General features: G+C 39.4%; 1 protein-coding gene across 1 annotated transcript in view; it reads left to right on the forward strand.

The window, feature by feature from the left end:
• The window catches only part of ctnna2 (catenin (cadherin-associated protein), alpha 2), a 361,900-nt gene that overhangs the window by 252,667 nt on the left and 96,909 nt on the right, over positions 1–12,324 (forward strand). The window contains exon 8 of the mRNA XM_083924298.1: positions 8,429–8,509. Within this exon, the coding sequence (XP_083780424.1) occupies positions 8,429–8,509 (81 nt within the window). The remainder of the gene's footprint in view (positions 1–8,428; positions 8,510–12,324) is intronic.

A 12,324-nucleotide genomic window follows, 5' to 3' on the forward strand; every position in this document is an offset into this window, starting at 1 on the left:
GTCATCCAAAATATGTGTGCAGTGCTGCTTAGCAATCTGCAGTCCCTTGCTTCAGTGTCAGTGTCAAGTCCGCAGCCCTTTCTTTCTTTTTAATTATGTTCTTTTACATGATAAAGTTTTATTCAACATTGGCCAAGAATAAAGTTTACAAGTCCTAAAGCTGGGTAGGATAATTTTATTTTATACATATATACTTTTTTTTTTTTATCCAATGAGCGCAAATTATACCGGACCTAGAATTACTCTAGGTTCAGGTGTAGGTCTCATCGGATCGATCATATTGTTAAAATAGTGAGTACAAAGCAAGCTTGTTAATGGCTCAGTTTTCATGTTGTTTCCATGTCTACATGGGTTTACTCCTGTTGTTTTCCCCCTCATTGAGTCATTGGACACTGTTGCCTGTAGGTATGAATGTGAATGGTTGTTCGTCTTTATGTGTTAGCCCTGTGCTAACCCTGTAAACAGTCCATAATGGCTGTATCCACAATGTGAGATGGGATAGCCCCCCCCCCCCCCCAACACATACAACCATGCACAGAATGAGCAGTTATAGATTGTGGATGGATGGAAAAACTAAATAATCTTTTCACATGTGATCCCTGCAGAATAATATGAATCTAACTAATCTGTTTCAATGTGCATGTGTATACTTAGAAACACACACACACACTTTGTAAATAATATCTCTGTGCTTATTTGCTTCAGCATTGCATTGTGGGTGAACTGTATGTCTATTAGTTTCCCAGAGGGTTATAATGGCTGTAATGAGATTATGATATGGCATCTATTTCTGTACTATGTTTCTCTATCATCACATTTAGAAAAAGAAAACAATTCTAATCTGATGCACTCATCTGGAAAAAATTTTTTTTCCAGCCGCAGGCACTGTAGCGTGTTTTCTTTTTCAGTATCCTGTAATCAAACTAGCTGATAGCCACCGCTGCAACTCTTTAAGTTCCACTTAATGAGAACAAGTCAAATTGGCCCATCTATGGCACTGCAGCTGAGGGAGCACAACTTATCTAAATGAGGATCTAGCTACCCATTATATGCTGGTAACCCGACCAACATGTTACCACTATTATCAACCCCCACCCCTGTGCTCTCTCAAACACTTTCTCACCCTCTCATTATCGCCTTTCCCTTTAAGCCCGCTGCAGACAGTGTAACCACATTGGACAGTAATTGTACCTCTCGCTCCTGCCTAATTGAATTGACAAGGAGCCGGAATTGATGTCATTTAACACATTGATCTTGGGAGACAATGAGACAGAATATCTCGTCTCCCCCCCCCACTTCCTCCCCCACCTGTCTTCTCTTTTCTTCCCTCTGATTCATCTGCCCATTCCTTTGATTTGCCATGTTATTGCCTATGAATTACCAGATTCATTCCTCACTTCTCTCACCATCCCTCAGTGTCAGCATTGTCTTGATATTGTTATTTTTTATTGCATTAGTTTCAAAGAAGGTAGAGAGATGTAGAAAAAAAAACAGACTTTAGTTCAATTTATGAGTTAATGCAGTCAAGTTTTCTTTCTAATGCATCAGATATATATTGATTGCCCGCATTTTCATTAAGTCTTTTTCTTCTGTTGTTGCCAGAGTTTAAAACCTTTGGACGTGTATTCACATAATGCTCACAAATACCATAAAAATAAACATGGACAACAGTCTGGATTAAGACATGAAAGAAGCACAAGGTAAAGTGTACTGTTTTCCAGCACTACTAAAAACACATTCAGTCAGAAAAAGATAGTGTAAGTTTAAGACCTAGTTCTGTGTTAATTTATATCTTTATATTTTTTATTACAAAGGGTGAAAAAGAGAAAAGAGGTTAAAAGGGAGAAAATATATTAAATTGCTGTGATTGTGCCATTGTCGGGTTTAGTTTCCACATGCCATATCACGGATAGATTCCATCAAACAAATGTACAGCATTGACACAACTCTGAGAATAACATTACAGTATGCACATACAAGCACCTTTATCCTAGCTCTTATTTTATATTTTGGAAAATGGATGGACAAAATGGAAATCCATCACATCTGAAACCAGGTTCTTCATTCTTTTATGCATTTTTCAGCTTGCACAGACACTACTGTATGTCTTATCCCACCATTACATGGTCAAAAATGCAGTGAAAGAGGTTGCGCTGCAGTACACCACTGAATTTCACAACTTACTTTGGGAGAGCCTTAGAGAGCGACCAAGCTCAGAGCCCTCGGCCGTTCCACAAGAATTCACCGTCCACAAGCCGTCTCCTGAGTGGGCAAGAATAACTCCACTGCTACTGCCTCCATTACCCCCAAACACTTGATGCATATTTTCAGGGTTCCTCCTCCATCTTCCTCTCCCCAACTGAGAATAAATGCACACTGGGGGGTAATGGATGGCGATAGTTGGGAACACCATGTGGTTTTCTGGAAAAACCAAACATTCACATGCCATTTTGAGGCAGTAAAAATCACAGCAATCAATGTTTCTGTATGAGAGACAATTGAATCACCTGTTTTGTCAAGCTTTTAATGGCTTTGAATTTGGGAGCCGAATTGCTTGGATGGGAATGGAGGGAAGTCATATAGTTTACCAGATAAACACTGTAAATACAATAATGTGGCTCAGTTTGTCTCTTTCATTTCATTGCTCTCACACACGCACATGTACTCACACACACACACACACACACACACACACACACGCACACACACATAAGTCCACAGTTTTGACTGAATATGAGCCTGACGCATTGACTAACCTATGATTCATAATTGTTAATTTCCTTGTATATAAAGTTTGTGATAGGGTATTCATGCGTAGTCTTTTTAATTAGGCGTTTTATGTTTTGCAGAAAACCCAGCATGAGCAATACATTTTTCTGTGTTTTGAAGGGGATTTGATATGTCAAAGCAGAAAAAGAATCGAAGTATAAAGGCAGTGTATTTTTAGTAATTGTAGCCTTCTTGGCTTACTGAAACTGTCAAAAGCATGCTGCATTAGTCTTAAAGATGCAAGATTAGACAAAGAGTTGTATCAGATAAAAGAAAATATACTTACAAACTACTGCTCGGTAGTTAATAAGAGCTCAAAATAACAGGTGATGGGGGCTTGTCCCTTTAGACTGACATTAATGTGTTGTTTTAATCTCCTTAAATCAGATTAAAGGTTAGAGAGGTTTGAGAAATAAAACAGCTCGGATTTGTGATTCCAGAAAAGGGAAGAAAAAATGGAAACAAGCAGACCAATTTTGTTGAGCAGTGCAGTGCGTCTATTTATGTTATGAATAATGAGAAGAGTTGTTTGTGTTATCGACATGCCTGGCCATTTTTTTTTGTTCTCAGTTCAATTAAGGTTGTCGGTTGTATAAGAAAACACGTGATTTTTTTTGTGTTCTCAAAAAGTTAAGCCTCTTTTTTATTTTTGGCAGTGAGCATCCTTTAATCCTATGTGTCCCTCTGGTGCCTTAATGACACATTAGGCTCTTTAGGCAGCACAATGACTAATGTTGTCGTGTCCTTTTCCTTGGAATAGAAGACCTCATCTTTGCATGCACATAAACGTGAGAGTGCTTGCATGAGTGTGTGGCACATACTGGAAGACAACTGAATGCTATCCTCCCTCTATGTCATTTAACAAATCGTTAAAAGACAATGTGTGTGTGTTTCAGATTACAACATGCTAATATAAGAAAACCACATGTACACAGTACAGTGGTCTAGCTAGGGTCAGGTGTTTTTTTGGTAAATATGGGATTGAATTTTAAAAGTATTGTACACATTATGATAATGAGTTGCCATCCTTTGAATTTGGTGCATTGCTCCGCTAAAATGGATGCATTGTGTGATTGCAATTAGAAGAGAGGGTGACCATAGTATGAGTTAGGGGACAAATGACTTATTCCTAATGAAAACTATATGAAAGAAAACCTGTGCTATATGAGCCTTGGCCAAGGGCAAGCCAGCAGTAGATTAGCCTGAAAAAGGAATCATATCTGTTTTTATGGCTACAGGCTCTTTTCATTGAGCAGTACTTTAACATCAGTGACCTTGCACGCATGTGACTTCCCAACAGCTCATATCCACAATGAAACGCATGTTGAGCTTGAGTGTGACAAATCCAAAATGTAGAAATTGCTAAAACACTGCAGTTTTTTATCCTCAAGGTGGTGTCTCCTTGAATGTAAAGTATTTTGTAAGTCAAAAGAAGAGAACGTGGGTATGGAAAAGTTGTTTTCTAACTTATAATAGTGGTGTTTGCTCACTGACAGTTGCTTCTCAACTGAGTAAAGTTCTTTGTTACAGCACACTTAGTTTCAGACTCAAGGACAGTGTCATTCCACAGGCCATAAGACTGCTGAACTCCTTAGCTCATCAATACACCACTTTTTAACAGTCAACATCTCATACCGCTATGCTGCATGTATTTATACACATAGCCACTCAACTCTTTTACATCTGTACGTATTACGTATAAATAATTTTATTTTAAATTTTTATATATGGGCAGTATTCTATTTTATTTACAGTTATTATTATTATATTTTTATTTTATTTTAATTATTTCATATTCAGTATTCTATTCCGTTTCCATTTAATTTATTCTACATTTTACTTTATATTCATGTTACACCCTCCTATTCAATAAAATTTTAATCTGCACTATGTTTTTGCACTACTTTTAAGTGTATTTAGGTCTAAGCTCTTGTGTTTCTCTTATACTTTTTTTTATTTATAATGCATTGTTGAAGGAGCCTGAGACTCAAGAACTTCATTGCCAGCGACTGCTGCTATAATTGTTGTGCATATGACAAATAAACCATCTTGAATCTTGAAATAGAACTTTAAAGAAAGAGCTCAAGTAGTCAGTGCCAGTCAGGCTGGACAATAGTGCAGCAACACAGATAAGCAACCAAATGTTGTGTCTCATTAAACAGGATAACATCTAAATAGCAACTCTACTTGTAGCCCTGTTCTGTGGTCAGTTTTTCTCAAAGAAATCCTCATTTGAGACCGGCATGGGTGCACAGGAATATATGTCACCAGGTATATGTTTTTCTGCCAAGGCTGATCAGCATTTGAGTCATCTCCTTCATGGTATGCTGGGCACAACTGTCCAATGGTTACCTGGCAACGATACACCTAATTTTGTATGCTGGTGTTGCTTCGACAGAAGATCACAGTGTCTTACAATCTGTTGATCATGCTGCTAACCATTTTTTCCTGCAAATTCTTTTTTAATAAAAAGACAACTGCCTTGCAGATATCAAATTAGCAGATTTGATTGCTTGTCTTTTTGTGATAATTTGTTCCAATGAAGCATACCATTAACATGAATCACACCGCCCAGGAACAACTTCCTCATTATAAAAAGGATCAAGTTCATATTCATATATAGTACAGGGACCTCATTACAGAAAAAAAGTATCCTAACTGCTTGTCCTATCTTGGGTTTCAAGGATGGTAAAAGTCCTATCATCTGTTTACAGAAGCAATTCCTAAATTCAACTCATCCATATCCTAACACGCTGTTGTGTCCTATCCTATTTCAGACCTCCTATGATATCTAAACTTCAGAAATCTGTAAAGTGTAAATTTGATTCTTCGATTGGCACTCATCCTTTCATGCATTTATCTTTGATTAGAATGTACCAGAAGGCTACCCAAGATGGACAAGCCATAATCTCAAGTTGCATGGTAGCACACCGACCGTCGCCCCTCCTAATCCAGAGCCACCGGGAAGCCTTTTCAGCAGCTTCCAGAATGTTTTTGATGGCTATTCGTCTCTGCAGTCCACAAATCCCTAATAGTCCCAGGACCCAGTGTAGAGATTGTCCTGCAAAGCCCCAGCCGCCCACTTCGACAGACTCACAGCAAGTCTTCCACCCCTGCCTCTGATACTCTGCTGCTACCAGAGAGGCATATTGGGCTCTCTTCCTCTCAACATTTATATAGCCCATTTATATAATGCTATTCTAGTCTTCCAACCATTGAACAGGTTTCACAGTACACACCACATTCACCATTCAACACACATTCATACACTGATGGCAGAAGCTGCCATGCAAGGTGCCTCAGGATAGTCTAATTCTCATTCACACACCAATTGCACTGCCTTTGGAAGCAATTTGGGGTTCAGTAAAATTAATTAGTGGAAGGCCCGCTCTACCTCCTAAGCCTCAGCCACTCCCATCTTCGTTGAAAATATACTATACCCATCAATATATAGTATGAAAAATTTAAAGCAACATCATACGATTTGAGTAGCCTTTCAGCCATTTTATTTGGTGTTCATGTTGTTCCCCATCTTTATTGTCATCAACATACAGACCTAGCAACAGTGCCTCTTGACATTTTTACTTTTGACTTATGAGGCCTAAATTGGGAAATCTCTTAGTTAGGACAGTTATGTAATAGCTACATTCCTTTGATAAGATAGTATTTCTTCTTAAATGCAGTCAGGAAACATGTTTCTGTAACACTAAAAATCTTGAACGCCATCCTAAACTGAGATAAGTTTTTAGACTGAAGGAGTTTCAGTGGCGCTTACCCTAAAATGTCACAAAAAAAGTGGTGAAATATGTCTTTTGTATATCTTTTGTTCAGAATCAGCTACTTACAACAGGTAACCGGCGCAAATTCCTCTCATTCATCCCCACAGCACCACAGCGCTTTACAAAGTCAGATGCTCAACTTCTACTGACTTCAATGGAGAAGCGTAGAGCGGGTTGTTCCACTGCAGCAAAACTAGACGGTCATTGGATAAATGCTAGGCTTTGTCCCGCCCATTGGACGCTCAGTGTCTCTGGGGGTCTATGGAACAGTGGGCTAGCCCAGACTCCTGGCTTCTGCATGATGATTGGATGAGCTCTCTGAGGTGGAATCCTTTTTTTATTGACAGCTTAATGAGCAAATCAACGATATTGGAGAATAAACAACCACCACAGAATTTTCAGTGTTTTTCATTCCGTTGTTCTGAACTAATCCGGAGACTTTACCGATCCCCAGCGACTTTGTCTTTGTTAAAAACGACAAGCGTTTCGGCGACTCTGTTTAGTCACTCTGCGGTTTCTTTCCCCAATGACCAGTGCCAGCTGCGGAGCTTCTCCACCTTTCATGATCACTCACACACACAGGCGGTCACACTTCACAGTAGGCTGGAGCTACAGCTCCAGCCGGGCCAAGGCCGTTTAAGCAGCCTAGCTCTGCTGGCCATTGAGAGGACACTGGTCAAGTCCCTGGAAAAGACGCCGAGTTGGTACGACAAGGTCACACATATTTTTCTTGAAAAGGAACTAAGGGTGGAATTTACTTATAAATAAACAAATGTATGATATAGGCCAGAAAAATGAGCTTCCCCTCCAGCAGCCGTTACTGGTTTCTATAATTAGGCCCCAAATTTCAAAAGTGAGACGAGCCACACCTGCAACTTACCACTTACTGCAACCAAGATAGCAGTAAATGTAGAGGGAGTAGAGTAGCTGTGTCCTTATTCACACACTTTTTCCCAGTCTTTTTAATGTTGTCCATTAATTTTACTTTACTTAGGTTATATTCTAGTAATCAATGCACACTACCCCTTTGCCCCCTCCCACATTTTAAAGCAACCAGCCAGCTTACTGGAGTCATTTTAACCTCTCTCTGGTTCTGACCGTAACATACTGAGTCCTTGCAGAGAAATGAGGGAACATGCTTTAGCCCGCTATGGCAACTTGTTAAGTGGTATGCAAATATCTGTTGAATAATTAAGTGAGAAAACTTTTTATTTATTTTAGTAGAACTCCTTCATACAGTTCATTCAGTGCAGCACCATTTCAGATTTTCCACTTTCCGCTGCCTTGGACACATTGGACACATGCATTTATTTATTTTTTTAGAGGGATCATAGTACCAGATCATTTATATGTGTCCTGGAGCAGAAATAGTTCACTCCAAGTAACTGACAGCAGCTTTCTAACATTCAGGAAAAGGAAGTTAGATAGGGAAAGTGGAAATCTAAAAACTGGAGTAGTATTTATCACGCCACTCTTCTCTGTAGTTTCTGCACAAAAACAGTAGGGCTTTTGGGTAGTAAATAGGGCGCCCAGGTAACACAGTGGAAAATTGGGCAACTTTCTTGGCCTGGCATTTCAATGATCACAATCGGCAACATTTCTGTATGACAGACGGCACATGATCAGTATCTGCTTAAGTGACTTATATTAGTCGGGATGCATGTGAACTAGAGTCTAAGGGGTCTGAAATAGCAAGAAGCCCCCTTCCCCACCCGGTCAGGTTTTCTGCGACAAAGTCAAAAAATATACCCCATAAGCTCCACTTCAACAGGAAAATGGACACCGTGAAATATGCAGAACAATATTGGGAGTTAAACGGATAAGACTGTAATTACATGTTATGTACTATAACGACATGGTATTTGTGTGTCCTTTCACAGACTGGCAGGAAAGAGAAAGGAGACCCATTGAACTCAGCCATTGATAAGATGACCAAAAAGACCAGAGACTTGCGCAGACAGGTGAGTGCATATTTAATGCTTTATATCATCCCTTTAGATACTATCTAACTTCTCTCAAATGAAATGTTGCTTTAAAGGTTATGGCTGACAATATTCCATTGTATTCCTTCTCTTTTTTTGTGTAATCTCTCAATACTTCCTTAAACTGCCTATGTCACTCAGACCTAAGCCCATTATTTCCTACTGCGATGGGTACGAGGACAGTATGTGGATCTGATCAAGGAAAAACAGTGGTGATGTTCATCTTAATTAGGGAACATGTTGCACAGTGGGATATTGTTGCGAACTGATGTGTTTTTTATGTTGTTTGAACATTTAATAGCATTTGAAGAATTTGTTTAGTGATATGCTATATTTTGTGAGACACAGGATTACAGCATGTACTCTGCCAAGCCTCACTGGAGCTAAAGCTTGATATTCCATTCTTAAGTAGGATCATAGAGGTTAATTGGGAGACTATGCTGACCTCCACGCAGGCAGTAGCAATACCAAGACTTAAAACCAGAAAGTTCTTGCTGTGAGCTATCCACTGACACTGAGAGCACTGCTTATATTGTATTTTTATCTTGTAGAGTATTCCAAGCTCACATTGTATTTGTAAGTAGCAGTCAACACTCACATGTATTTTAGGAAAAAAGTGATATTTATCCTTGACCGACTCAGAAGTGTTGTATCAGGAAGCAGCAGTAAAATCACCATCCAAATAATCCTTCAACATTGATGAATAAGTAGATGATTTATGATGTGATATGCGACATCAAAATGCAACAGCAAGATTGAATAAAAAAGTCCATGCTTGGAAAAAAAAGGACACTTAATGAGCACAGAGGTTTGTATTGATACCACACATATTTTAGTAAAGTAAAGTAAGAAATCGAAGTGCATTTGAGCAAGCATCTTGCTCCAGAAAAAAAGCAAACCCATGGATTTTCAATTGTGGTGCCTGAATACAGTTTCACACAGCCCTTTCCTGTCAAGATATTTTCTTTCTTGAAGGAGAGGCTCATGCCAAAATTGACGATAGCAACTACCTGCACAGAGTAGCTGTGGTTGTGTCCTCCCTGACCCCTTAATGTCCTAAGGGGATAATTCCAAATGTGAGGCCATTACCCCCCCCCCCCAGACACACACACACACACACACACACAGACACACACACACACCCACACACACTCGCATTTTGGTGTGGCTGCCTGACAGACTTGCAGGCGGTACTCACTCTGACAGGATGTTCTGTTAGCTCAGGGTTTGGCTTGACAGAATGGGCGGTCTGTTTTAGCTTTGGGTTTAGATGGGAGGGCAAACTCGCAGCACACATGCAGGCATTACATAGATCTGTAATACTATAAGTATTATGTAGCAAGTCAGTTGCGCCGTGTAGAGACACAAGAACTTCCTGAGGGGAGGAGCACAATTGTGTGTTTGAACATTTCAGCTTCCACCATCTCCATTGTGAAAAGGAGGGATCAGATATTAGAGCAGACAAGCAGAAGTGACAGACAGCATTTGTGAAATGGTAGCAGGTGAGACTGAACAAGCCTTGTGACAACAGCGCCAGATAAGCACGGCATTGTTTTTTCTTTCATGCTGTTGAGTGTACATACAAGACAATGCTTAGCTGTCTCTTATTCTAGGCATATTAGGTAGATGTCAAGCACGTCGTCCCCACGCCCATTCTACACTGGAGACGACAATTAACAAACATATTATTGATACTTAATTTATTCTGAAATATTATTATATATTATTATATATATAATATATAAACATTTTATTGTCCAGACTTTGATAGAATATCTGCTGTGGCTATACCACTGCTGAACTAACATGTTTTTTTTTTATTAACCAAGGCACTTTAACAAAAACCTTTATTTTGGGAAAAAAACATTGAACACAATTCAACAAACAGTAACCATTGTGTCAGAACAGAAGATTTAAACAATGTTTTCTTAGGGCAATAGGATTAAAAAATGAATAAGAAGTGTAGAGGCTCTTGCTTTGAATGACTTCAACTCATCGGCGCCTAGAGGACTTTTCTCATACTACCCTGGTTTGATCTTGGTCCATTCCTTGTTTCTTCTAGAGTCCGGTAACTACAGTGGGTTTCTAAGCCATTGCTTTGTTGCCAAGGATTTTCCAGAAATTCTCTAATTGGTTTACATCTGGACTCTGACACTTCCTCCTCCAAGTTTAACTTTAGACACTTTGGATTCGTTTTTCCCAGTCTGATGCCGTATACCATTTATTTCCCTGATTCACTGCTTTGTTCTGGATTACAGTGCTCGCTCTCTTGTTTCATTGTATTGCTCGCTCGACCCTCTCTCTCTCTCTCTCTCTCTCTCTCTCTCTCTGTCACACACGCTCGTTGAGCCTCCATTCATAACAGCCTTTTCAACCAGCTGACAGTTTGTCAGGGACTTGACCAGCGGACTTTGCTAAGACTTGATTGGCTGTTGAAACAGGCAACGTGCGTTATGTTCTAAAACCAGCCCCTGGCGATTTGACAAGTTGAATCGCTGGCGACGACATCAGCCGGCTAGATTTGCGACGAGACTTGTCAGTTCACACCACTGCAACTGTCATCTGCGATGTCCGACAACAGTTGCATTGCGTTGCAAATCTTTGGTCTGAACTGGGCTTAAAAAACCCACTACTACCCAGTAATTCATATAGACCTAAGAAAATTTAGTTTAAATCTTCTCTTATGACACAGTGCCTTGGTTATTCAAAACAAAACAAAACATGCTAGTACAGCAGTGGTATAGCCACAGCGGATATTATATCAAATTTTAAACGATTAAAAAAAAAAAAATCAGAATAAATCAAGTATTTCTTTGTTGTTCCCAGTGTAAATTTCAACACAGCATTCAACATGACATTAAACCAAGATTTCCCATCCAGACAAGATAACTGAAGGATGTGCAAGCAAATTTGTTCAAACCTTTCTGACTAAAAAATTACATCCTGGCAGAATGCTATTTCCTCTCTCTATCCACAATGATTACACGGTTGCTTGTTTATTTACAATAGATAATCAAGATGATTAATGATCAATCACCACTAATCTGTTCATTCAAAGCCATGGCTCTTTTTGTGACATTTACACAATAAGCAGTAATGATATACCATTTGACTACCTCCACAAGCATATGCACAAAGACAGGTGTGAACACACACACACACACACACACACACACACACACACACACACACACACACACACACACACACACAAACACACACAGTAAAAGGAAGAGAAGAAACAAAATATATGGCTCAGGCTCTTGAAGCCATACATCTCAGCAGGGCAGCACACTCAAATTTACATATGTTCTTACCATCCAATAAAAGATGGCATCAACACTATCAAAACTAAAGTCTATGCACTTTTTATGACCTGACAACATCACATCAAGACAACAAGCTCTGGTTTAGTTTTACCTAAAACCTAATCTCTATCTGCCATTATCCCTTATGCCTAACTAGCCTTTTAGCAACAGGTGACTGCTCGCCCACTATTCATCTAGTGTTGGCAGCAGTTGGGCTTCTTTAATGCTGATCCTCTGGTCCAGGATGTAGGCAGTAATGAGGGTCTTACATTGTGACCATAACAATATGAATTCATCCCCAAAGCAATTGCAGTCAAAAGCAACTGGACTTGGGTTATTTGTCTAGGAAGACGTTTCACCTCTTGTCCAGTTGCTTTTGACTGAAATTGCTTTGGGGATAATGATGACCTGGACAAATGAGAACATTCACAGGCCAATATGAATTCATGTTTCTTTTGAATCAACTCCAAAATGAACCATTAGTTA

The sequence above is a fragment of the Echiichthys vipera genome (genome assembly GCF_963691815.1).
Source record: "Echiichthys vipera genome assembly, chromosome: 2".
Lineage (NCBI taxonomy): Eukaryota > Metazoa > Chordata > Actinopteri > Perciformes > Trachinidae > Echiichthys > Echiichthys vipera.